This window comes from Perca flavescens, chromosome 16 (genome assembly GCF_004354835.1).
Source record: "Perca flavescens isolate YP-PL-M2 chromosome 16, PFLA_1.0, whole genome shotgun sequence".
In the NCBI taxonomy this organism is placed as follows: domain Eukaryota; kingdom Metazoa; phylum Chordata; class Actinopteri; order Perciformes; family Percidae; genus Perca; species Perca flavescens.
This window is the reverse complement of record NC_041346.1, coordinates 20,804,134-20,832,053: the sequence shown is the minus strand read 5'-3', so window position 1 is coordinate 20,832,053 and position 27,920 is coordinate 20,804,134. Positions and strand designations below refer to the sequence as shown.

General features: G+C 40.0%; 1 protein-coding gene across 11 annotated transcripts; it reads left to right on the top strand.

Moving 5' to 3' along the window:
* Positions 1-27,565, top strand: add1 (adducin 1 (alpha)). 11 transcript variants are annotated; one of them, XM_028600977.1, is made up of 18 exons: positions 1-143; positions 8,989-9,197; positions 10,383-10,545; positions 10,856-11,007; positions 11,668-11,748; positions 11,925-12,074; positions 12,159-12,302; positions 12,492-12,590; positions 12,948-13,121; positions 14,417-14,767; positions 17,401-17,496; positions 17,608-17,700; positions 20,254-20,410; positions 20,633-20,989; positions 21,825-21,917; positions 23,550-23,565; positions 24,797-24,850; positions 25,324-25,409. In XM_028600977.1, the coding sequence occupies exons 2-17, from the start codon at positions 9,003-9,005 to the stop codon at positions 24,846-24,848; spliced, it is 2,373 nt and encodes a 790-aa protein (XP_028456778.1). In that variant the 5' UTR covers positions 1-143; positions 8,989-9,002; the 3' UTR covers positions 24,849-24,850; positions 25,324-25,409. The 11 variants fall into 11 exon arrangements, with proteins under 11 accessions (XP_028456778.1, XP_028456784.1, XP_028456779.1 ...); XM_028600983.1 differs by lacking the exon at positions 24,797-24,850 and adding an exon at positions 22,895-22,928 and having other exon boundaries at positions 25,324-25,338; XM_028600978.1 differs by lacking the exon at positions 24,797-24,850 and having other exon boundaries at positions 25,324-25,432.
* The last annotated feature ends 355 nt before the right edge of the window (positions 27,566-27,920 follow it).

Sequence of the window (27,920 nt, the reverse complement as noted above, 5' to 3'; positions counted from 1 at the left end):
TGGGCGGAGCGACGCAGGGACGACGAGCGGAGAGATATAAACCCACTCTGAGATCACCAGGGTAGGGGATAAAGATAGTAAAACCCACCGACTTGCTTTCACCGAGCACTGTTTATATATTTCATCACTTCATCAAAGAGAGGGTAAGCTCGGAACCAATCGATACTGTTTTTGCATTTCAGCGGTTTGTCCGGTAAAACATGATCCATGTGTGTGTTTGTTAACGTTTGTTCCACAGTCTCCTTGTGTTCCAGTGTGGCGCTCTCTCACCTGTTTTGCTAATATGTTGCTCGGTGCAGTCTGCAGAGAGGCAGCTGTGTACGTTTTCACACCGTAAAACGAGCATTTCTGCGTTTTAGTGTTATTAAATGAACGCGCCTGAGCTCAGACGGTTTCCTGCGTTGAACAACAGCCCATGGGCACACACTTGTGCCTGGTGTGTGTCGTTAGCCTGCTGCCCGAGCAGGCCTGTGGTTGCATTATTTTGCATTTCACATGCTCACAGTTACTTGGGCTATTTAATACGGGCTGCTTGGGTCGATGCGTTTCCTAATGTAGTATGTGTCTCTGCACTGGGTAGGTCTGGTTCCAGTCTGGGCGTGTTTTGGAGCCGAAGGATATTTAGTTGTGTCGTGATGGAGCAGTTTCCTGTTGTTCAGATGGCACCATGTCCTGCATAACAATACATAATAAGCACAATAATGTCTTTGATTGAAAGCCCATCACCTGTCATTTCACAGTACAAGAGGAAACGCCATGCCACACTGTATGAGATAGAAAGTACTTTATTAATCCCAATGGGACATTGTGTTACAGTAGCCAAGTCAAATCACTTATAAGTGACATGCATTAAACACAACATATAGAAACCCCAGAGTAACAACACCAAATATACAATGACAGTGCATGTTAATACACTGTACATTAGTAGTGTAAAATGCAATAAGGCTAGGCTATATCATGATATTTATGCTTGCTTAATTGATAAGTGTGTTAACACAAAATGTATCCTCCACAAGGAAAAAAAAATCAAATGTTTGCCTCTTCAAGCATCTTCGAAGAATTTGCCTCATTTTTATATATAATTGTTATTTAATCTTTAAGTTTTGGGCAGATGGTCGGACAAAACAATGTCACCTTGGGCTTTTGAACTTGCGATTCACTATTTTCTGACATTTTATGCACTTAAAGATTGAATGAGTAGTCGAAGAAATAATTGATAAATAATAAATAATTGTTAGTTGCAGCGCTATCTAAGAATTAGTTGTAATTTTAGTATGAGTGTCAGTTGGAGGTTTGACAGACAACGATAACCTGAGATTTTGTAAAAGTTTAATGTGCCTTGTTGTCAGTTAGCAGTTTGTTTTTAGCCCCAAACTGGAAAACATAACCACTAAGCTGTTGCAGTGTCTGACTTCTTTGTAAAGTCCACTGTCAAGTCCCTTCCCCCTCATACTGTATGAGGATTAGCAAACCCAAACTGCCTGATAAAATGTGAGTGTTAAGGGATGGTAACTCCCTGGATTTGGTAATTCTGTTAGAATGAGTGAAATTCCCAAAGGAGGGAGCTTAGCTCTGTCCGTTTGGCTTAATGTTACCACCCTCGACACACACTACTACACATGTACATAGACACTCACTTTAGATACAGAGTGTTTGTTTTACTCCCACTCCCCACGCCCACACCCTTGACTGCAGTGCAGCTGAAAATGTGTTCCTCATTTCAAGTCCTTTCTCTCTATTTCACTCTTTCCTTCCTTCCTCCCCATATGTGATCACTTGTCCAATTTCTTTTATTTTTTATTTTTAAGTTCGAGATGCGTACACAGTCACTTAAACTTTTAGTCACACCACAGAGGCCACTAAAGATCGAGTCAATATAGGTATCTATGTTTGGGTCAAATATTTAACCAGCAGAATGTGTACAGATGCAAATCATGACAGTACAGCCCAGAGTGTGGCCTAAGGAAACTGTACAGGGAGGGGTCTTCCACCACTCTGTGACATGTGACAGCCAGATAAACCTCAAGCCACTGTACTCGCACTCTAACACAACACAGCATCTGGCACAGCCTTGGTGGTCCGCAGCAGATAATACCTTTCCCATGAATATATTCCCAGTGTTAGGGATGCTTACATACAGTACTTTTATACTTTTTTTATACTTTTATTTATATATATATATATATATATATATATATATATATATATATATATATATATATTTAAAAAATCATGTCGTTGGCTTTATCTCAGGAGCTATTTACTTGTTTCTTAAATTAAACTTTGATGTATATCTTGGCTCTAATCGATCTGATGATCATTCATTTAATGACCAGGTGGAGAAGGTGACATACTTACCGAAGCAAATATTGGTCTCTTTAGCTGCTTAAAGCTCCACTAAGACTTCCACTATGTTCACCAGCTAGTCTATCTGCCATTCAGTGCTGAGCAGGTAGAATGCAGTGTGTTTTCAGAGCTTTTTCACTGAAACAGCATCCTGCTGGCGCCAAAACAACGCTATGATATCTGTGAGAGTAAACTAAAACGGGAAAGATGTGGTCGGACAGCTAAACAATGAGCTGAAAGTCACTAATAAAGCTCCGTAAAACTGAAGTGGGCTGCAGATTCTGGGGGTTAATTATCTCTAGGTTCATACAAGTGACCCCTTTTTACATTGTTATGTAATGCATTGCTATTATAACAATATAAATTATAGCTGCTTTTAAATTTTCCAAAGTTTCTCTTTTGCAGGAAGCACAAATACCTGGAATCTGCACCGTGTGATATAATTGCATAGTTGAAAATGGATAAATACTTAATGTAATCTAGTGGGTGAGTGGATGACAATTAACTATAATCCTTTTAATAGTCCACCTGACTTCAAAGAGGAAACAAACTCCGGCACAGTGATTCATTTAAATGTATATATTCATTTAAATGTGTGTATAACGCTGTGACTTCTATGTGTACGTCAAATTACTTTCTGGTCCACAAACCATACATGGGGCAGTGGTAAAATGACACCTAAGGCATTCCTACCAGTTTAGTAGTAGTTAGGGGACTGTAACCTACACACACACACACACACATACACACACACACACACTCGAGCAGTTGTTGGTGGATTCTTTGTCCCCAGTAATGACAGGCATCCAGCTCAGAGATATAAAGAGCCTTGTCCGAGTGCCTGAAAACTGCTTGAGACACACACACACACACACACACACACACACACACACACACACACACACACACACACACACACACACACACACACACAGAGTTACAGAAAGACCAGCAAGACTTTGAGGCCATCTTTTTTTTTTTTCACACCATAATGATCTTTTCTCTGCCGATGGCTTGATTGGCATACTTTTGGAACCAACTAAATGGATCTTTTTGCTTCAAAATGCTTTCTTTTTTCAAAGAGCTTAGTCATGCTGAAAAAATGTTTTAAGTGCAAGCTTCCGTCTCTCAAAAAAGAATTATGATAAAATTGAAATCTGCACAATGTAGGCCTAAACCCAGTGCATTAAATTTGACAAAGCCAGTCACTGTGGCATAGCTGAGAGCCGGGTGCTTCTCTACATATGCTATCTCTAGCTTTTCTTTCTTTCTCCTCTCCCTTCATTTGCTATTAGCAGCCTCTGCGGAGAATGGAAACATCTGTATTTAGTGGTGTCATTGCAAGTTCAAAACATCAGTTTAGTCAATCATCTAGACGGAATTCAGTTGCTTGTTTCATTTTCTGGCAAAGGCCAGTGTACACTGTTGTGGTTAGCAGCACATACTGTAAGTTATGGGTTTCGAAGTGAGCTTTTTGCCTGAGGAAGTATATTTTTCTACTACGTTTGAGCGATATGATGATGCATATCGTAAAATATGTGTCAATTATCAGACATCTCTTAATATTTTTGAGGTTATTCAGCCTTTGTGGGAAATCGATTAGCAGGTCTGATTTTTGCATCAGTGGGTTGAAAAACGTTGATTTGTCAGGTATTTAATTAATCAAAGTGTAGTTAACTTTATCTACAGTTTCTTAATTGATTCCAAAAAAATGTACTAGGCCTAGATTAGGAGCTGCACCTAACTATTATTTGTATTATGGAAATAATCTGCCGATTATTTTCTCGATGCACTGATTATTCGTTTGCTCTAGCTATAAAGAGTCAGAAAATACTGAAACATCACAACACAATCAGAATTCCCTTAAGCCCAATCGTGACCTTTTCAGAATCACTTTCCAAAAATCCAAAGATATTCAGTTTACTATCCCATAAAAGCCTTTTCAGTAAAGCCGATAGTTTCTTATGAATATAACCTTTTGGTCTAAATTAAGAGATTTAACTAGCAGTCTGTGACCACCAAACAGGCAGCACAATGAGCACATATAGTACATCTTAGGTTTGTAGTATCCTCTGCGAGGTTGTATAGGCTGCCCTTTCCTTTGCTTACATTTGTAGTGTTAGCAGGTCTAAAACACTTGTTACAATGACAAATCCAAATGTCTCCTCTAATGTCTCACTCAAAGACAGATGGCATATATTGTACTGTATGAATGTGATTAATCGTCACATTTTTCCTGTTGCTTGGAGACAAGAAAACCCTTGGATGCATCCAGCCCAAGGGGTTTCCACAGTGAAATGTAGGCAGAAATAGCAGCTTTTGATGTGCATAAGCTGTTGTATTTTCTGTTTATCAGAGGTCCTCGGTGAACAGACAACTGTCAATATCTTAAAGTCCTAGCAGGCACTCTATAGCAGCGTCAATTTTGCTCTTACTCTAGTCAGAGATAAGAGAATCTGACACTTGCTGTCAGCCAAAGCTGGCCCATAGCAGGTCTTTCTATCCACAGCTTAAAACTAAAAAGGTGGTGTCTCTTATTTTTACTTCCTATAATTTTAGGAAGCTGGCCTAATTTGTGATTGCAATATGCAACTCTGTCTTTACATGGTCACCCTTAAACCAACTTTGTTTAAGTAATTTATAATTTTTTATTTTTATTTTTTAAACAAATATTCTTTTTCTGCTTTTGGAGAAGCTCTTATGTCTTTTTTTTTTTTTTTTTTTTTTTTTTCAAACCTGCAGGGCACAGAGTGCTGTCAGGCCAGACAGTACAGTGCCAGGACCAGATAGTTCTTGTCAGGGCTGCTATAAACTCCCCAACATTTGGAGTGCGGTGCATGAGTTGCATATTTAGGCACGCCCATGGTTCCACTCAATGAGTACAGGGTACTTTCCAATACGGATTATTTAATGGCTGTTGTTATGGAAGAAAGGGTGAATCTGCCTTTAGGGAGATAGGCCATGACAAGATGCTCCTTTTTGTATCATTCCTGCATTTATTTATTTATTTATTTATTTATGTTATTATGCCTCTCTTAAAACTTTCTGGTTGTCATGCCTTGTCCCAGCGTGGTATGCCACTGACTCGACCCTTCCCTGATGCACAATGACGGGTGCTTCTGAGTTTTCAGTTAATATCTATACTGAACAAGTGCATTTTATAGAACTGTCAAATATCTTAGTCTCCCTGCACATCAGTCTCATTCCATGTGATATGAGTAAAAATCAGGTTAGGAGATTGTTTGTAACCTTGAAACCTCATATTATTTTATTTTATTAATTAGTTCAGTTCTCCATAAAAAATATAGTATTTGATACCCAACTTGACTTGGTCTTAATCTAAAACAAATCCTATTAAGTTTGTGTATGTTCAAACATTAGTTTTGAAGGTGTGTGCCTTGTGACACCGACTGGCTTGCAGCATGATGTTGGCATACAGCTCTTACATAACGGCAATCTTTAAAAGCGGTCCCGTGTTTCCATGGTAATGTGTTTTGGTTTCCATAGCAATTGCACTCCTAACAGCAGTGGAGGCTAGCCGAGCCCCCCTGCACGTATATCTGAGGAGAGATGAGAAGTAGGGGTTCTGGCGAGGCGGGGGTGCCTGTGGTTGTGAGATGACAACATCGTGCATAGATGGTGAAAGCTTCCTACATCTACGACCATTGCTTTTGCCAGATTGTCCAAGAAATAAGCAACCTAAGGATCTGGACATAATTTACACCACAGAAAAAGATGCTCTGGAGATGTTTATGTTGGAATGGTGTCTACTATTGCACAGCTGGATTCAGTTAACATTTGTGGGAGGGCAGAGTGCAGTGTGAAATTACTTCATTCAAAGAAATGCTCCGTGAGATGGCAGTGAAAGTGACCTGATTTAACACCATGACTTATATTTGCGAATGCACAATACGGCCTGTATTCCCTTTTACCCTCTCCTTACTTTGTTTACTCTGACATCGAGGTGATTATACTGACACAGAGCAGAAAACACAAGGAAATATAAAAGCCACAGAGAAGATTTCTGCATGTCATCTGATATTCTCCTCTCTGCTCCACTTTTATCTTTCTCCGTCATGCAGTTTCAGTGATACTTAGGGTTCATTCATCATGTATTTGCAGGCGTTAGCAGATTTTGTGGCTGTGTGCACTGCAGTGTTGGACTGATGGCAGCCTCGAAACAACAAGCCAAAGGATCCTATTACACCAATTCCTGCAGTGCTTTAGTGCATAGAGAGATGGGTCATTGTGAGCAAGATTAGCATAGATAGATAGATAGATAGATAGATAGATAGATAGATAGATAGATAGATAGATATTTATTTTTTTCCTGCTCTCTAAACACAAAATCAGCAGCACAAAGGTGTTTTTTTTCTTTTTTTTCCCCCCCCCAGTGTTTGATTACCATCGTTACCGCTAGCAATAAACACCAACATGAATAGCCAACAGCAAACGCAGCATTAAACACGCCAGAGCAAAGTAAATGAGGTCAGACTAGCAGTCTAGAAGCATTTGGTCCGTCTCCTGTAAACCCGGCTGACACAGGCCAGTCTTGGAAGGGCTGCAAAGACTGCAGTGTTTTCATTAACCTAATAATAATAATAATAATAATAATAATAATAATAATAATAATAATAAAAGCAATAAAAGCAATAATAAAGACCCGGTATTATTGCCACGCAACAGTGTTGTGGCTAATTGTTTTGGTACAGCATGGTAGAGTAGTTCTAGTGCTGAAGAAAGAGAGAACATAACAAGCAAACGGGCACCAGTGATGATGAATTAACATCCTGGTACTTCAGGTTTGTTATAAACTGATATACAGCATAAATAAGATAGTTAAACCAGCCCGCTAAAAGGTAACTAGGTTAGCAAAGTAGTTGTTACTTCCATCTCAGCTTTTGACTCTAATGGAATTAATGAGTTTGCATGGACTTTCTTCTTGTGAATTAATGACTTGTGTTTATTTAAAGGTAATTCTTAACAATGGTATAGGTGGAAATAACCCTTTTTTTATATTATAATACTGTGTTTTCACTTCATATTTCAATTTTACTGAAGGCAGAGTGCAGCTTTAGGTCTTATCCGTGGTTCATGTCCGTTAAGTGTTGTTGTAAAATGATCAGTCTTAAACATGTTACACAGTTTACCCAGTCAGCTTTAAACCTTTTTTTTTCGCTACAATGTTATGTTGTGATCATGTAATTTCCCCTCATTTAATGTGTTTATGAGGTGAAAATGGACCAAACATTGTTGGCCTAGAATTAGCCAAAACGGTTGAAAACACAAAAACCTTGATTGGAGCAGGTGACCTAAGATGTGTGGAAAAAATGTTGGGTTTGATGTGGAAAATCTCAGTACACCAATAAAAGTGGCCAGCCCTGCCAGCTCTCAGTGTGATACTGGATGCTTTGGGTTTGGTCTGCAGTCGTCATGGTAGTTCTGGCTGAACATTTTTTATTGATGCCCAGCCGACTAATGGGCTACATCAGTTTCTGCCAGAGCAACCTCACGTTACCCATGCATGCTTGCACACACGCACATTTCCCTTTGCTCATAACTGGGTCTGCATCCTTTAGAGTCGGGGCTTGAGTAGTCTGTTCTGTGACAGACAGGCGGTGACTGTTTATCCACACATCCACCCAGCCAGCTGGATGGACATGGATCTATAGGAAGTCTGTCTCTCCAATCTCTTTGTCTCTAAATCCCTCCCTGTTGTTGTCACATAGGGGACACATAGTAATTGTGTGTGTGTGTGTGGCTGTGGGTGTGGGTGGCTGTTTGGGGGTGGCTGTGTGGCTACGATACCTTTGGCTATATGTCCTTTGCCCAGCATTGGCAGTTGAGTGGTGTTGTGATTCCAGGAAACACATTGTGGAAATCAATGAAAAGCCATCTCAGCTGGGAAGAGTGATCACATGATTGTGACAGGAAGTAGAGCAGAGCGTGGTCTGTGCGATTGATTTTCTGGTCTAATGACTGGCGATCCCTCCGTCAGCATCTTACTTCCTCCTACTTGATTTTTCCTTACTTAATTTATACTACACATTTAAGAAGGGGGGGAAAAAAACAAAAACAAAACTTTTATAATTTATATATAAAGTTTAAAGCAGACAGTAGGTGATTAAATAGTAGCTATTATTAGTCTGTTTTAATCCTAATTGATATATTTTAGGGATAGACTGATTATCATCCCTAGGTGATTATCGGGCTGTTTTTGGGCAGTTTGCAGATTATGTCTATCAACGTTTTATTTGCCTGATAACCGATAAAGTTAATCAATTAAAAAGTGGGCTACTTTGGCTCCGCTACAGCTCTGTGTCTGTCCCTCTGCTTCCGTTTCACTCACCATTGAGTCTGACTTAATGTCCCGCCCACAACACTTTATGACTGTCTTTTACTGTGTATTATGTTGAAAGTTTCTAATTTATTAAATAATTGCTTAAAGGATTTAAACAGTTTTGTTTGAGTTTGTAACATTCTAAAATCTTAATTTTGACTTAAAGATTTCCATTTTCAATGTAAATGCATATCCGTTCCAAATATCGGTTATCGGTTTCATTAGCTAATAATTATCGGTATCTGTATCAGCCTTGAAAAACCAGTTCAAACCTCATCTCTGATCACTCCCTCCTACAGGAGGCCAGCCCAGGATGAACGGCAACTCAGGTGCCGGCGTGGTGACGGCCCCCCCTCCCACCACAGCCCCACACAAGGAGCGGTACTTCGACCGGGTGGATGAGAGCAGCCCGGAGTACCAGAGGGAGAGAAACATGGCACCCGACCTGCGGCAGGACTTCAACATGATGGAGCAGAGGAAGAGGGTCTCCATGATACTACAGAGTCCGGTCAGTGGAGCAGACACATTAAATATATTCAGATTCAGGAGCATACGCTGCATTTGCGCGACACTCACTACATTAACTGACAAAAATACTGTGGTTGCACTGCCATTACCAGCATGGTCAAATTTGAAAAGGCTCTTTTTAGTGTAAAGGCAGCAGCCTTCTCAACAGCACATGATGGATCCGGATTATTCCCCATCAACCGTGTGTGACCGACCAGCTGAATACCCAGAACAGAGAACAGCACTGTTTACAGGTGTATTGTATGTGTGAGAAGCACGGATGTATTAAAGTCCTAAAAATAAAAATAAAAAAAAAGAGCCCAGTGGTGCCTATATGAGGTTTTTACTTTGTTAGGCTCAGGACACTGTTTTCTCTGTATCTCAACCTTATGTATTGTGAATATGAATTGTATGCAAATTACACTCGGTTGCCTATTTATTAGTTTTCCTAGCTATATCTAATGCAGTCTAATACAACAGTCCTGTTCAACTGTATTGCATAATCCAAGAGAGGGGTTTCTGTTATGTCAGTGTGATGCAGTACAATTCAACAGCAACACACACTGCAGCCTCCAATCTGACCATAGTTGAATCACAACCTTTTTAAAACAGTTGCAACAAAAACATTATAACCTTTTGTGAAGTTAGGATTTATTGCAGGACTTTTGTATTGGACTGCATTGATTTGTGCTAGGTGTACCTAATAATAAACTGGAAACGGAGTGTATGTTTGGCTAATGTGTGTACTTGTGTGTTTACCTGCCCCTCTGCCAATATGCTGTGTCTGTTAAAAAGCATACATTTAAGTTCATGTTACTTAAAGTAACCTCAAGCAAGTTTTTTTTTTTTTTTTTTTTTTTTGCAAGTTCCTTATTATACCTTTTTTTTTTTTTTAATTGAATTTAATAAACAGTTACTGAGTAAAGGGTTAGTACACACTGCAGTATGCTGTCAGAAATTGTCATCAGTGATATGAGTTTGTAGTAAATAATGGTATGGTTGTTAAAAGCTTGTTCACATGGTTTCAGGGTATTTCATTTACTAAATATGGAATTTGGTTGTAAAATGTCCGTAGCCTCTTAATCTCAAACAAGCCTTTGTTTTGGGGTCATTGTGCCCCTATGTGTTTGGTTTTTTTTGCCCTTACATTTTTTTGTGTTTTTGTGTCTTCGTTGTTGACCGGCAGGCATTCTGCGATGAGCTGGAGACAATGATCCAGGATCAGCTGAAGAAGGGGAAGACACCCACTAGCCTGTTGGCTCTGCAGCAGATCGCAGACTTCATGACCACCAGCATGCCTTCCATGTATCCCGCTGCACCTCAGGGAGGCATGGCGGCACTCAACATGAGTAAGCAGAGAAGGGAATAAGTGTGTGTGACTTTTTGACCTCAGCCCTGCTATGTCTGTGCTCACAATGAAGAATGCAGCATAAGCCAAAGTTAATTATTGGACAAAGAGTCCAGTTGGATTCAGACTCCATCTAATTGCTATTATCTGTAACGGAGATTATTTTCTTTCCTACTAGCAAGGAATCAGGAATGGTGGTTGTTATTTTTGTTCCATACAGAGCACTATATTTGATAATTTTTTTGTTTCTTTTATCTCACTATTATTTGTCAGCCTCTTTCATGTAAGCGAACCCTGTCTTCTCCACTCAGGTTTGGGTATGGTGACTCCAGTGAATGATCTGCGTGGCTCAGACTCTATTTCCTATGACAAGGACGAGAAGTTGCTCCGCTGCAAGCTGGCTGCCTTTTATCGGCTCGCTGACTTGTTCGGCTGGTCCGAGCTCATCTACAACCACATCACAGTAAGATGGGATTCTTTCTTTATAATATAACTGAAAATGTTGACTGAATTTGTCATTCAGCAGTTCATTAAGATATATTTACCATCTTAATCTTAATATGTTCCACTAAAGAACCGCTAGTCCTCATATGGCGTGTATCATGTAGCTATCCTCTTGTGATCGTCATCCAACAGAGAACCACGAATTAGCAGAAAAAGAGCCTAAAATTTGCAATATAAATTTAAAGTGGCAATCACTTAAGATTTTTCTCATTCATTTAGAAATTCTATTTGAGTGAAAACAGTGTTGTTGATACATGAGCTTCAATTTTTCATAATAATAAATATAGTTTTTACCTGTTTTTACTGAGTATTAATCAGTCAAAATTGTTAATGTTGCTTAACGATTAAATGGTTAATTATTAACATAACCTAATCCATGGGTATATGGCAATCAGCATTTTTTTTTTTTTTTTTTTTTTGCCATTTTGCAAAAATTTAAACAAATATGCTCAAATTCAACAAATATTGGCCACATTGTACAAGTTTCAATGCTATGTGGGTATATGATCTGAATTGTAGGTTTATAATATATTCTAAGAAGGTATGCTTTGGTGTGTGTAAGTGAAATGAACATTAAAGTAACACTATGATCTAATTTGACTGTCAACTGGTCCTTTAGGTCAGGGTGAACTCAGACCAGGAGCGCTTCCTAATTATCCCCTTTGGGCTCCTGTACAGTGAAGTCACCGCTTCCAGTCTGGTGAGAATCTGTGCTGATTTCTATTACAACTGCATGTCTTGTCTTATGGTCTCTTTCTACTTTTCTATCAGTGATATCGGAGTATTGGTGTACTTCTCATGTGATTTAAAATATGTTGTAATAGGTGAGATTCTTAAGTCTTTGAGTAACTTTTTGTTGTCTGCCATGCTGTCCAGGTGAAGATAAACCTTCAAGGTGAGATAGTTGACCGGGGAAGCACCAATCTCGGGGTCAACCAGGCCGGCTTCACTCTCCACTCTGCCATCTACGCTGCACGGCCCGATGTCAAGTGTATCGTACATATACATACATCCGCTGGTGGTGCGGTAAGGGACAGCACGTACAAATGAATATACCCAATATGAACACAGAGACTCTGATGTCATTTGTTGGGGTCTGTTTGATTGCAGGTGTCCGCCATGAAATGCGGCCTGTTGCCCATCTCACCTGAGGCACTGTCCCTGGGTGAGGTGGCCTATCATGACTACCAAGGCATACTGGTCGATGAGGAAGAAAGTACCCTCATACAGAGGAACCTTGGGCCTAACAGCAAGGTAACAGCAGAGTGTATATCTGTATGTGAAAATGACCAACAAGATCAATATTGCTTCTGCAGCAGCTGTGCAAATGTCAATTTGAAATGTAATAGTTTCATTAAAAAAAACCTGCTAAATTCTAATTTTATTACTTCTGCTTTTCTTTGCTGTTTTATTTATTTATTTTTTATTTCTCCTCTCTCCCAGGTGCTCATTCTGAGGAACCATGGCTTGGTGTCTGTAGGCGAAACAGTGGAGGAAGCTTTCTATTACATCCACAATCTGGTCACTGCCTGTGAGATCCAGGTAGGACGCACGTTGAACTCTGTATAGGACACTCCCACTGAAATATCACTTGGAAATTGCATTTAGCGCATGGACATTTATTTATGTCAAAAGTATTATCACTTTGCTTTTATTGTGATATGATGTATAGAACCATTTGTTTCCATTTCGGTTGTTGTATTTGGCACCATATGTTTGTCTGCATTTTTCATAACAATTGTCTTTGTCCCTTCTTTCTCCACATTTTTATGTGTTCATCTTTCTTCATCTTGATGTCTGTATGCGTGTTTGTGTGTGTCATGTCCACATTTTATTTCCCTTCTGTATTCTGGATATGTCTGTGGTTTGTCTGTCGGTATCCCTCCCAATTTCTTTCAGGTGCGAACACTGGCCAGCGCTGGAGGGCCCGATAATCTGGTGTTGTTGGATCCAACGAAATACAAGTCCCGCCCACGGGTCCCGGAGCCAGCCGTCGATGGGCCTTCTACACACCCCAAGTGGCTAGTTGGGGAGCAGGAGTTTGAGGCTCTCATGAGAATGCTCGACAACTTGGTAAGTACAAAGAGAATGGGGGAACATTTGCCGTGGAGTGGGAGTTCTTCATTCTTTGAACACCTTTTTTTTTTTTTTTTTTTTTAATTCTTTTTTAATTTTGGATCAACTGTGCCTTTTTTAATTTCTGGAACCCTGGCTACTGGATGAATTACTACCCACTTCTCCACTCTCTGTGAGTGTAGCCTTTAAAGCAACCCTGTAGGTTTTCCTCTACACTGGCCACAATGGACCATATTGGATAGTGGTAAAACTGACTCAGTAATGTCCGTTACACAGCAATCTATCTAAAGTTTGCTAACATTAGCTAGCATTAGCCACCATAAGCTACTGGTCATACCAGACCAGAATGTATTGATTTGAACAACCCCGTGTTCTATTGCCGATAAATTAATGTTTTGTTTAAGAGAAGAAGAATGTATTATTTCTTCTTTTAAAACAGTCATAGTTACATAGTGTTTACTAGAAATGCACCGATTAGCTACAACTTTCTAGGCCGATTCCGATTTTCTTTGAGTTAGGCCAGCCGATACTGATTTTAGCCGATTTCGATTTAATTTTTTCTAACCACTTGACAGCACACGCAAATATTTATTTTCTATCTTTTCTTTAATAGAACATTTTGCACAGAACATAGAAAAGTTTTTGAACAGATAATGGATCGCTATAAAATAGAACTATATAAATTACTCTTGGTGTGGGAAATTCAACACATCTAAAGTGCAATGTTAGAACCATTTCCTTCTTTTCACATCCAATATCCAACAACAAAATAATAATTTGATTTTGGTTTTTGGTGTCGTCCCTCCACGCCCTACTTTTTCCTTGCAGGTGTTGCATATTGCAAACTTGTTATCTTCTGCACACACGCTGAAGAATTTCCAAACAGCTGACATGTTGCAGGTGAATTCCCGAGGTTCCCTACATGTGTGAGAATAGCGGCGACACGCACTTCACACGGCGAGCGGGTATGCGCGACACACGGCGGAAAAGTTGAGAGAAGGGGGGGGGGAAGAGAAGCGACTGCTGTCGCGTCCGTGTATGCGTGCGTCCTTGAGAACTGTAACTTGTATAACTTATGTTGTCAGTTAATTGTAGCGTTGATCGGCATATGTCAGACAGGTCATGGCCGAGCACGTGGAAACCGGCCAATTCCGGTCACTGGCCGGTCCATCGGTGCATCTCTAGTATTTACTTAAAAGTAGCTACTTAAAAAGTACTTTAAACATTGATATACAGTTGGTGTAGTAACTATTTATTAACCCCTGTTTTATGTTTGTCTTCCTGTTTCACAGGGCTACAGGACGGGCTACCCTTACCGCTGCCCAGCATTGCGAGACAAAGCTAAAAAGCACAGTGAAGTGGAGATCGCTCCCTCCACCCACGGTGGTTACTCATACGGGGAGGACAGTGACTCAGGTGCTCGCTCCCCAATGAAACAGAGCTTCCAGCGCGGCCAGCGTGACAAGACCCGCTGGCTCAATGCCGGCGGCCGGCCTGACGAGCCCTGCGAGGATGGGCCCGACGGCAGCAGCCCCAAGTCGAAGCCTAAGGTGTGGACGAACATAACACACGATCACGTCAAACCCTTGCTGCAGTCTCTCTCGTCTGGTGTCTGCGTGCCAAGCTGTATAACCAACTGCTTGGTCTGTGCCTACCTTATTGTTCATAGTAAAGATTTTACAGCTACCTTGTTGGTGGAAATGGGCAGGTGGTCGGCATCCTTAGGTTCTGGGGACAGTGAGGAGTAAAAGTATAGTTCAAAGCTGAAACCGTTGATGGTGCTAGGCTAAAAATAGAAGTTGGTATAATCCTGCTTTTCACTCACTGTAATTTCACATGTCCTATTAACCCACCTTTCAATGCAGTTAACTCTGCTCTGTTAATTACTTGGCAGCATAGCAATGAAGATTTCTTGACTCTCCTTGCTCAGTTTTCCCTTCTGTTCTCCTAATGCTTCATGATGCCGTGCCAGCTGCCCAAAGCATGCCCCACTGCATGTGTAGTAGTGAAATGCATTGTTGGTGTTGCTGTTTTTCCCAGAGGAGCGAGCAGCAGGGGTGTGGCATGAGTCCTCAAGTGGGCAGGTGAATGTGGCAAGACACGGTGACGTTGCTGCTCAACGCCCCGCAGTACACACGCACTTAGTTTTGTCTTTGCATGTTGAAGTTGTCCTTTTTGTTAACTTTGTTGCTCAAACACGATTCAGCGAAAAAGGATAAAGAAAATGCAACTACAGTGAGTTTTGGGGCTATATTCTTAAGCGTATTAATACGATTTACATTGCCCGTATAAATGAGGGAGGTGATGGCATGTCTCTAATCTTTTACTAGAATAACAACAGATACATTATAAACATCTGATAAGAAAAAATAATTGGTATAAGAAAAAAAGCCAAATTTAGCTTTGCCAAAGGGGTTATGCAGCCTGCTTTTCTAATTTTTTTTTTTTTCCTCAAACACCTTCAAGTGCTCCCAGTTGTACTTTTCTGTTTCCTCCTTATTGTTTGTTTTCTGGTTTCAGTTTATTCTGAAAATCGTATTTCAACCCCTTAAGGCCTGCATGAATGGATTTGTTTGAAAAAAAAAAAAGCCATGAAATTTGACCTGACTTTTGAATCAATTATCTCCTGTTGGGAAAGTAGGAAATGTTGTGTTGTGAGACTCTTTCTCAGTGAGTATATCGCTTTTACATGTTCATCTCATACTCAACCAACCCAGCTACTTCCATCCAGAAACCTTCCTCATCTAGCCCCTGGTTTGGCAGCTAACCAGCCAAGCTTAAAGTAAACACAGGAATAGACTCATGAGCTTACGCTTTCCACCGCGAATTACATGCCTAGTTTAAAAAGGTTAAACAAAGTATTTTGCATGAAAGCTGAAGATTTGATGTGTATATTCACCCGCTGCTCATTCAGTTTGGTGCAAGAAGTGGGTGCAAACTTTATTTTTTTCCTCCAATCATGCTGAGCATTACCAGGTTTACAAAAACATTGTGAAAAGTAGGTGGGGTATTTTTTTTTTCCACATTTAAAAGGAAAATGTCAAGACACTAAAAGGTTTCATGCTCTGCAGGAAAGATACACTCTTGTCTTAGTTTGCAGCGTTGTGGCTTTTGTTTTGTCCCAACGTGTGCGAGTGTCCTCGGGTGTGTTTCTCTCTTATCTCTGTTGTCCTTGTTGTGTATCAGCCTGGGAAATGACTATGGTGATGCCAGCTCACCCCTCACTGCCACTCTCGCTTCGTAAGCCAGCCTCATCATCTGTCACCCACCCAGCCATCCATCCCTCTTGCCACCCCTGCCCCCCCCCCCACTTCTCCCTCCCTCACCCCTTTTACCTTTTTCTTTCTTTCTCATTCTGTGATTTTTTTTTTTTTTTTTTTTTTTTCAGTTGATCTTCAGTGTGCTCCTTCTGTTTTCTTAATCTAAATAGCACATCAATGATGATGACAAATGGTTTTCCGTAGGTCAAGTACATTGTTAGGCTTTAGTTGGTGCATTTTTAACTGTCGTTATGCGCGAGGTCTCGGTCGTCAGTTTCTGACTGAGCATCAGCGACCCTGATCACCTCAGAAGTATTAATCCAAAAACGGAGTCTAACCATCGGGAGGATTTTTCAAACGGTATTTCCTCTCTGTGTGGGCTCCTAAAATCTGTCGTATGTCAAGCTTTTACTTCTCAGCAGCTTAAAAAATATCATGAACCACAAGTCCTCATCGTATCACTTCAAACTCCCTCTTGCAGGTTCATCTGTGAGTTTCTGGTGTTTTAGCAATGACTTTTTTTTTTTTTTTTTTTTTTTTTATTCCAGAATACTTGATACTTGATAAAGTCCTTAATTTTCTTTATGACATTTAAGCTTAATGCAACAGTTTCTCAGTTAAAAAAATCATGTGTCAGGACAGCTCTAGTGCTCTTCACTTTAGATCATTAAGTCACTGCTCCTGTCTGTGTTTAAGCCCCACTGCACCACATTACTGGGAAAATACAATCTAATATGGGTTGATAAGTGAGCATCAGAGAGGTAATGTTGTAAAACAATCCTTTACTAAATTCATAGAAGGATAAATTAATCTCATCATCATTGGTTCACTTTTTACATTTAAACCCTTTTACAGCCATCCTTTGTCCATTTCAGTTCAGCATGATTCATGTATTGTGAAGCCTGCATAGTATTTTGTAATTCTATTTTTGTGCCTGGGTTTTCATGTCATTCAGTGTATCTGGGTTTAGTTGTGTTTTAAAAAAAAAAAAAAAACATTTTATGTGGTGTTTACAGTGGACAAAGGAAGACGGACTCCGCCAGTCTGCCGCGGCCAATCAGTTCATCCCAATGAACACCAACCCAAAGGAAGTCCTGGAAATGAGGAATAAGGTATCACGTTTGTCTCCTTTTTTTTAGTGAAGCAAAGACCATCTGAGACTCCTGAGGCACATGGATGCACGATAAGTTTATCATTCTTTTTATGACTTCAAATGTTTGTAGATCCGGGAGCAGAACCTGCAGGACATAACCACAGCAGGGCCCCAGTCTCAGGTTCTGTGTGCCAGCACCATGGTGGAACGCTCCTTCACCCAGGTCAGTCTGTAAACTCTGCACATACAAACCTCGCCACTACAGCAATCCTGACCTGGAGATGAATATGTGTCTCATACTGATTATATACTTGAGAGTTTGTGCAGTTTGGTCACTTTTATGCAGTTTAAATAATAATCCTAATATATTCTGTCCAGGTCTGGAGTCACCCCCTAAACCAAAATTCTGCACATTGTGAATAGTGTGGATGAAGTTGTCCTTTAGCTTTTAATAATAACAAAAATTAAAACATGACATCAGTTTCTGAAGGAGTAACTTCACCACTAATAACAGAGCGCAAAATATATCCTATATGTTTTGACCCAGAGAATGGGGTGACTTTGTAACTGTCACATTATTCTTTGACCACAGAGAGTGTCAATCTGGCAGGTGAGTTGTGTTTGGGAGAGGTAATCTCACTCTGCTCTCCAAAACTCCCAGCTCCGGTTGTGGCCATATTCATACATTGTTTTTGTTTTCTCTCCTTCGTTTCCTTTTTTATTTATTTATTTATTTTATATTTTATTCTTTTACTTTTTCTTTCCGGTAGTACAGAGTTGAGGCTGTTATCTGTCTCAGCACTTTAAGACTGGTCCATTTTTGAACTCTTGCATTGTTCAACTAGATCCCCACTGCAGTCCAATATACTTTTATTTCTGTGCATGCACTCTTTATCCTATTTTCGATATGTGAAAATGGAAAGTGGCTTAAAATTTGACTTAAGAGTTCAGTTTGCATGGTTTTGCCCTCCCTTTGCTGGGCAGCTCAATTCTTCCACTTCCTGGACATTTAACCCAAACACCCTGAGGAGCAGGACATGGAAATGAAACAGAGCTGCACATTAACCAAGTTTTAGGGCCCCCCCGTGTGGATCGTTTGTCTTCAAAATGCATGATCTCGGCAATTTGTTCTATCACTGCTATGCTTTTCACAGCCCCACATCACTTTTCAGAACCATCTTGCTTTGCATTTCCAATGCTTGTGAATGTCTCTATGGTATATGTGTATGCAGAGGTGGAAAGTAACTAACAAAAGAGGAATGGAAAACAATTAACCCTACTCTTTACCAAGATTTCAGACATTCTTTTTTTTAATGAAGAAAAAATGCAACTACTTTTTAAAAAGGCAGACTTACAGAGATTTATAACCAGGAGGATGTGTTCACTTTAAGCCTCCTTTTTTTTTTTTTTTTTTTTTTTTTTTTTTTTTTTGAAAGATAATCTCTCCAAACTTTAAATTTGGGAGACTTATAACTGTGTATTCTTATTGAAATGGCCATGGTCAGGTTGACAAATTGGATCGCTGTTACCCAAAGTAGTAGCCTCACATGTGCTTGAGGATTACTTTCATATTAGTGTTTGTACTTGAGCGAGCTACCAAAGTACTCTTTCCACCTTTGTGTGTGAAAGGTGGAATGTTTCTGAATGTCCGCACACATTCATGCCTGCCTGACAGACTGCTGATTTGAATGTGCTGGTGTTTAAGAGTTGGGTTGTGCTCCCTCCCCTCACTGGGTTTACTATTGCAGGACGCCCCTCTGTCTGACTGTACAGACACTATTGAAGGCCTCGATGTGTCCGAGGGGTCCTATAGTCCTGCTAAATCAATTAGAAAGGTACTTACTGCTCCAGTCACAAATATTCACTTGTACTTCACATCATCCTCCAGTCATTCCTCTGAGTCTGCAGATAGACACCTGATATCTGGGCTTGTATAGATGAAGTGGATAATAGTGCTAGAATGAGGGAATTTTCTCTTTTATGCTTGTATGGTGACCTAGTCTTTCCTACATGTTTATGAACTGTAGAGCCTGAGAACTGTGGATACAGTTACATTGAATGTTTTTTTTTGTTGATAGTTGTGTATTTATCATGAGTCTGTCTGCAGGAGAGATTTTTACCTTTTGTTTCAAAATGTATTGTTGAAGTGGGCAATCAAGAGGGCAGGTATTATATCCAGTGATGGTGGGGTTTGCTTCAGGTAGGAATAAAACAAAAGTCCTTGAATAAAACTAAAGTTTTTGGTTTAAAGAACACAACTATTGTAAGTTTACTGCAGCTATGCTTTTTCTGCTTCACCTTGACTATTTCTTGCGTGCCTGCTGATGTAGTATTGGCTTGAACTTTTTCTCAAATCTGTCCGTGCTTGGCTTTTATGCATCAGTGTTGCTGTATAAAATGAAACAGGAAAAATGTTGCTTATTCCTAATATAATAAGAAGTAGCCTGTTGTTATTTTACATCATAACGTGTGGATTTTGAAATGGTGTAACTTCATCTATGGCTGATACTTCTGCTCACGCTGCATCATAGTTGTGTGTAAACGGCCTCGGATCTGATAATCCAGTTCACGCTACAGCTAGTTTTTTAAAATATATATATATATATATATATATATATATATATATATATATATATATATATATATATATATATATATATATATATATATATATATATATATATATATATATATATATATATATATATGGAATCCTTCTATGTGTAACCTGCATTGACCATTACCTCTTTCTACCTTCCTTTTGTGTGTCCTAAAGGGGGAGCTAGTGACCGCATCCAAAGCCATCATCGAGAAGGAGTACCAACCCAAGGTTATCGTCAGCAAGCAGGGTCCCAACCCCTTCACCAAACTCACCGACCAGGAGCTGGAGGAGTACCGCAAGGAGGTGGAGCAGAAACAGAAAGGGCCTGAAGGTAACGCTGACGAGTGGAGATGATGAAATGTATCTAAGTATAATGTGAAGGAAAAAAAAAATACTTTCCACACCCCTTCTACCATGGTGTTGTGTTTATATATTAAATTTAAACATGCTCATGATTAAAATTAGGTTTTTAAAGGATATATGCAATAAAAGAATATTTACCTTCCTGCAGAATCACTTTATCTCTCCATACACACACATACACATGACACAGTGCAGGGACGAGACGATAGTAGGGAGGGATCAGCCTCCAGCGTACCCTATCCTGAGCCTGAAACGCTACCGAGGGGTCGATCCTCCGTCTCCACACCTCTGCAGTCTGCCACTGTGTCACCCAGCTTAGAGATAGCCCCAGCTCCGAGTGCCACACCGGCCTCTTCCTCCATCGTCCTCTCCAGTGGGGCTGAGCCAGCTCAGGGCGGCACAGACTCTGCAGACGACGTTTTTTCGACCGCAGAAGAGGTTTTTTCAGCTCCAGATTCCCCACACAAGGAGTTCCACTGCGCCGTGGTGCGAGCCCTCAGCAAGGAGCCGTCAGCAGTACAGGCAGCTAAGGCAGAGCAGGCTCCAGGTACAACAGATGACGCAGAGTCGTCCCTAAAATCCGGCCTTCCGCTTCCCTCCTCCCCTGCTCAGCCCTGGTCCGTCTCACACGCTGCTGCACTGGGAGTGTGGAAATCCCTGCCTGGTGTGTCCTCTCCTTTTTCTTGGGGTTTGGAGTCTGCTGCAGTTGTTTTACCAAGCATCCTCCCTACCCACAGTTCAATCTTCGAAGCCTTTGCTTGATTATTCCCCACCCCATCCCCTCTCTCTGATGCCTCAGAGGCATCAGAGTTCTGGCAGATCAGATAGCTTTCTGCAGTTTGATTGGACGAGGAGCTGAGTAGAGAGGATGTGAGGAGCTAAAAGCAAGCTCTTTCTAAAATTTGAAACCATACCCCTCACTTTGAGGGCGCCCTCTTCGCAACTCTAAAAGTGCTTTTGAATTGGAGTGTTGTGCTAACTTCTTTTGAGGAAGCTGTGTCTGATCCAATCAGAGCATCCCATGTGTGGACATAATGGTGTCCTCCTTCTCTTCCTGCTAACATGTCCTGGATATATCTCTGTTGGTGTCTACTCTCCCTCCTGTGCCTCTGACTGATTTCCAATCAAAATGAACGGTAGTTTTGGTTGGTTTAGCGCTTCGGGATAAGTTAAGGTTGATTTTTACTGGTATTGTTTAAAAAGTGTTTGCAGTGTTCTTGATTAAAGCTTCCTCCTTGGTTTGGTCCTTTGTGTTGTCCTCTTTTATTTGTGTTGCAATGCTGTTGGTGTCGACCTTTAAGATTCTTTGAATGTTCTATCAAAATTAAATTATGTAAACAGTTTCTGACTGTTTGTTTAATTTCTGCTGATCTTCATTTTAGACCAGGAGCAGCTTGAAGAGCCTGAGGAGGCAGAGCCCAAAAGCCAGAAACCCACCGCCACTCCACCCAGCACCCCCATCAGAGCAGAGGAAGGTAGGTTGGCCCGACATACTTGACACTCCTGGTGCGGCCTGGTTCAGCATGGGTTTCTCCACTCCTCTTGCTGGGTTTTGGGTCTTTTCTAGGCTCTACACAGGGAAAGCGGAGGCTTCTGCCAGTCTACCTGCCTGCTTGTCTTGGGATCTGTTCATGTTGTGGTCTTTAATAATACTACTACAGGTGCTGTGCTGTGTTTACTGTAATAACAGGCCAAGAGGTTTTGGTTATTTAATCAGGTTTATGCTATAAGAAATGTGGAAATTACAGGCTTCCATATGTAATGTCAATTAAATAGTTTGAAAAGACAATACATCACTAGGGTTGGGTATCAGATACCGGTGCTGAAATGATTTTTAAAATGGTGCCGGTGCCTGAACTACTTAAAAATAAAAAATAAAAGAGCACAAAACGACAGTCGGCGACATTTCAGTGACATGTGATTTATTTGTTAAATTTAGCATTTATTGATGGTCCTGTGCAGATGTCGGTCTATTTTTTTTCCCTCTTGGTCTTTATTACTATTGGATTACACCTATGTGAACAGTATCATCTATGATGATACAAGAACAGTCTCGAAGAGTTCTTCATTTATAAAGTAATTGGCATTATTCCAGTCATACACCTCAAGTTTTCCCTTTTTTTTATTTTAAATGAGCTACAGTTCTCATGAGGGAGGAAAGTAATGAATAGCTTTGATCGCAGGTGTAATCTAATACCTGAACTGTTGTTATATAACAAATGTCTCGATGTACAGTAACTCCTTTGCCCCTTCACTTCCATTCGCCATCGTTTTTGGAGTCTACTAAGAATGGTTCCCAACCATTCTTTTTAAGATTTTCTTCTGCCGTTTTTATTTCTCTATTCCACATTTTTTTATTTCTTTTTATTTAACACTGTGCCTGTGGTTTGACCTGCATAGACATTTGTTTCTACTTGTTCTTTTTCTTCTTTGTGGCTGCGATTACAATCAGGAGATGGAAATTCAAAAGAGTACCTGTTGCCATAGTAAGTACGTACTGTTCCAACTCCTCACCACCCTCCTAAATCACCCGTCGCCCTCCATTCCTGTTTTTGATCATGTTCCCTTTTTTCTTTGCATGGCTTCACTAGTAGAGCTGTTCTATGGTCTGAACTAACCTTTTTTTCTGGGGTTTGAGACTGTTCAGTCAGTTTTAACTCTGAACTCCTCTGAATCTCTTTCTTGGGGTTGCTGGGGGTTATTTCAGAGCTCCTCCCTTTTTGTTTTGTTTTAAAAAAAAAAGTAAGAAAAATGACACTGACAAGAAATGGTTATCTTAATTCATTTTCCTTACAATCTTATTTCAGGTGTGATCCTTAGAGCTGTAATATCATGCATTAAAGTCCCATTTACCGGATTGATAGTGACCTGGTCCAAACAAAAGTGGAGGATGTTCCTGAAGTAAATCTCCCAGCTCCCCAAAACCTTTTTTACGTTGGATAACCGCTCTTTTCCTCCTGCCAATGAGTCACTGTCAAATTAACCAACCTCTCTTGCACATGTGCACATTTTTATCAATGTTATAGGACACTTTTATATTTGTGTTCCATGGGGGGGGGAATCAGGTAATGTTTTGAAAATGTGATGAATGTTTGTTTGTCTTCCAGACGAGTCCTTTACCAGGTACATCAGTGCTTTATTTGGGTGTGGCTTTCCAACCAAACTCGCTGCTGTCGGCTTTGCTGAGACTCACTTTAGGTTTAGCTTGAAAGGACAGTTGAGGTCCGATGCTTTTGGCTGTGTGGTGTTGTTTAGTCTCCATTTTATTTTATCTGTCTGTGTGTTCGGCCCCATCTCCGTTCTGCCAGAATAGAGAGATGTAAAATGAAGACTGCTGTGGGGCCCATTTGAGTTTTCTCAGGTCTTAACAAAGGGGGTTTTCTGGCTGTGGTCTGTGGCATGTGAGCATTATTAAAAATGAACAAAGCTGTAGTTGTGTTGCACCCGGCTGCACTGTGTCCGCTTGTATCTGAGCTTCAAGCTGTGGTCTGGATGCTGTTGGGGCCATTAATCCTGGAAGGTCTGCTGGAGCAGAGCTTCTGGATCCAGCACCAGCACTTCTTTCTTGACTCTCTCTTTTTTTTTTTTTTTTTTTTTTTTTTTTTTTTTAAGCTGGGAGTATTTAAGTTGTATATAAGGATGATGCAGGCTTTTCTACTAACTATCTGGTGATGGTGCATGGACACTGATGTTTGCAGAGTTTTAAGTTTAGCTAGCCAGCTGTTATCATTAGCCCTGTGCATTTGATCGTGTCTTCTGACTTTTTAATGTCTCAAGTTGACTCAAATGAAAATATAGAATATTTGCTAAACAGTCTTGAATGTGCATTTTGCTCAAGCTAAGAGGCCCCATAGTGTTGCAGGGCTGCTTAGCCCTAGTATTAAAGTATAGTATGATAAGGAAAATCTAATGTTAACATAACCCTCTTCAGATCCTTACAATAACATACGTGGGCAAACGCTAGATTTATTTAAATAGAAAAAAATAATAGAAATCAGTATTAGAAAATAGATGTATCATTCCAAGAATAATTTACAGATTACTATACTTCATTGTGATCTGTGAAAATGGACATACAAACTTTTCTTGCACTCTTTATTAAGAACAAAGGGAGAATCTCTATTTAGTCATACTCCCAGCAACTGTATTAGATTGCAGTCAAATGATTATTCAAGGCCTAATTTTAACTTCTTTCACCTGAGAGCTGAGCCAGTTCTACAGTAATATAACTTGTTCCCTTCCCCTGACTTTTTATGTAACTTTGCTTGTGTGGTCATGTTATTAAAAACGTTGGGGGGGAAAAATACAATATTTTCTGTGTTGTAGACATTGATTTTTGCTTGTTTGTACACAGGGTGCAAATGAGCCAGGGAACTGCACTCATTAAGATTTCCCTCTTTAAATGAAGGTAAATCAGAAAAATGCTGTGTAGCAGCTTGGGATAGTGAGTCAATGAGAGATGGGTTTTGTAATGTACAAGAGACCGTGTATCTTGGTTTGGCTTTTGATCGGAGGAAAGGTATCAGTTAAGGTGTCAGGTGTATTATTTTTATTAGTGTGTGTTTGTGAATTTAGTGGGAATGTTGCCTTTGGAAGGGTTAGACTTTTTTTAAATGTTTGCTTCAAGTCTGTATCCTCTTGAACTGATTATATCAATCATCATAGATGGATAAACTAAAGAGCCAAGTTGTGTGGACTTGTGCGGTAACAAGAGAATGCTTTTTTTAAAAGTAGAAAATCATGTGGATTTAACAGCTTATTCAGCAGCCGATATGTTGTAGCCTCAGTGGTGTGTAAGCTCAGCAGCACAAACCCATCAGTTTGTCTTCTGAGATCAATAACTCTTGATAACTCTTCTCTCCCCCCCCCTTCCCCCATCAGAGTCCCTGCCAGAACAAACTTATAAGGATGAGAGTGACGCCGCCACCCTGAGACAGACCCTTCCAGATTTAACACCTGATGACCCCTCCGATGCCCCAGCACTTCCTGCCGAAGACTGCCCCTCTGCCCCTGCCACCGCAGACGCAGCTGAGGTAGAGGAGCCTGCGGACGCTGGCGACCAGGAGGGAGAAGAGTCTCCCAGCAAATCACCCTCCAAAAAGAAAAAGAAGTTCCGCACCCCTTCCTTCTTAAAGAAAAACAAAAAAAAGACAGAGTCCTAAATTAGAGAATGTTGGATCGGTCCTCAAGGCTGGCCTCTGCCTCTTTTCATTTTCGCTTCTTGTCTGCTATCAGTGCACCCTGCGAGCAAGCCACAGTAACACACAGTTAAGCTTTTTTTGTTGTTTTGATATTATTTGTCGCTGGCTTATTAACCTATTTTTCCTCGTTAGTGTGTGCCAATTTTGTATACAGTGTAAAAATGATTGATTGCACAAAGGTTTTTAATTATTAGAGGCTTTTTAGTTGTGTGAGTGATGCATTCTGTCTAGTCCACTCCATCCGGCCTTTGATGCATGTCTATTACTACAGGCCCACACTTAAGGTTTGAGGGTGAGATTTTAGTGTTTTATCGCCCTCATTTATTTTTAAAGAGTATTGCTAAACTGTTGTAACCACTAGAATGTATTGGGATTGTATCAAAAATATGTCAAAAGTGTCTTTTCAAAAACGGTGAATGCAGAAAGAGAAGCTTGTACTCTCTCATTTAACTGGTGGTCAATTTGGACAGTGAGAACTACAAATTGCATAGTGCTAATTTTACCCTCTGAAGCTGTGTGCCCATGTAAGTACATGTTGGCGGGCCAGGAAAACAGTTGGGATATTTTCAGGTAATTAAAAATGGAAAATGCAGTCATACAAAGTCAATTCCATAATCGAGTATTTTCATTAAATCATCCACAAGCTAAATCCCATTTGGCAGTTTTAAAACTCAAAATCTTCTACTCACACAAGCATTAAACACGGCCTTAACTTACAGGTTTAATGAATCCGCGGTGCTGCAAACGTGCAGGTGATCATGTTTGAACCTGGTGATGTAGAGCGTGGTTCACAACAAAGTCTGAGTCTTCCCGGGATGCGTCAACAAGCTTTGTGCTTGTTGATTATTCCAAGGGTTGATAATATATTTGCTGGAAGTCTTTAGTATGAAGGAATGTGTAAAAACAAATTCTCAGATATGTTTTTTTTTTTCGCCATTTATTTTAATTATTTGAGCCTAGCTTTGTTTTGCATTTGCCCCTTAATTTCTTTGTCTTTGTAAAAAGTCAGAAGCAATGCAAAAAATGCTACATATTGTGTGAGATTCCATTTTTGTTCTCGGTTATGTATTGCTTTTTCTCACTACGTAGATTGAGCCATGATTGATTGCTGTGAGAGAGCACTGTGAACCTCCTCTTTTATAAACTACTGTCTGGAGCTCATACAACACGTTCTATCATAAACATAGATACAATAGTTACAGATCATGAAAGCTGCATGATCAATCATATGTCAGAACCCTCAACCTGGACTTTCCTGTGTAAAACTCCACTCTGAGCAAATACAACTTCATCATTGAATACCTGTGTTTCCAGTTGCCGTAAAAACACAATGTACACTGGAGAAGCATTTTCTTTTTTTTGCTCACTGATGTGTAATCAATGGTGTGATTGCAAATGAGCTGTGCTTAAGGTTGCAGGGCATTAATACATAGGCCATCTCCATGCATTGTTAACTATTTTAGTTAAGGTTAGTCATCCGTCTAACTCGTGATGAACCAAAAGGCAAAAGTAACGGGAAGCATCACCTAATCTAAGGCGCTTAATAAACCTTTTGTTCACGACAGATGGTGTTTCTACATCATTGCATACAAGCTGAGAATGTCTAACTCATGAAGGACTTTGTGTAGAGTGCTTAGAGTGTGTACTGTCCTTTTTAAATGACTGTAACTACCCCTTTTTTATTTGAATTATATATTTTTATTTTAGGTTTAGGACTCAAGTCCTTGTCATGGTTTTCATTTAAGTCAACCATAGATTCTTTTTTATTTTTATCTTGCAGCTATGCTGATTTGTATTCTCTGTCTGAACTACTTCCAGTTTAAATGTCTCATTATACCATCTACAGACTTAATACTTCCACCTATCTTTTCTCATGGTTCTGCCTCTTTTACAGCCATGAATAAAAACACTATTGAAAATCAGTATTGTGTGACTGTAGTCATTTATGTAAACAGATTAACTTTCCAAATTTATATAGATTTGTGGTTTCCAACTTTTTTTAAACTGCATGTATGAGTTGTAACCTCTATCAAAGGGATTTCCCTTGTCAGACTTTTCCATTTGAGTAGTAATCTTCAGAGGCCTTAAGTTGTGAAAGAATATATTTAACAATAAGAATGCAAAAATTTGGAAAATGTTTCAAAAATAGACTTCATTTTGTGTTGCAGAGCTTCTTTTGTCTTTTTTCCAGCTCTGCTAATTGTCTGGGTGTTACTCTATATTCCTCATAATCTCCTTTAAGAAATTTAAGAATTACCTTGTTTCTTTGTTACCTCG

What these genes read in the sequence shown, in the direction of transcription:
- add1 (XM_028600975.1), top strand. Translation starts at nt 9,003, where the DNA reads ATGAACGGCAACTCAGGTGCCGGCGTGGTGACGGCCCCCCCTCCCACC. An exon ending in TCATCTACAACCACATCACA is followed by an intron (nt 11,008 to 11,667) that starts GTAAGATGGGAT and finishes CTGGTCCTTTAG; the next exon opens with GTCAGGGTGAACTCAGACCA. An exon ending in TAAGGCAGAGCAGGCTCCAG is followed by an intron (nt 20,990 to 21,824) that starts GTACAACAGATG and finishes TCTTCATTTTAG; the next exon opens with ACCAGGAGCAGCTTGAAGAG.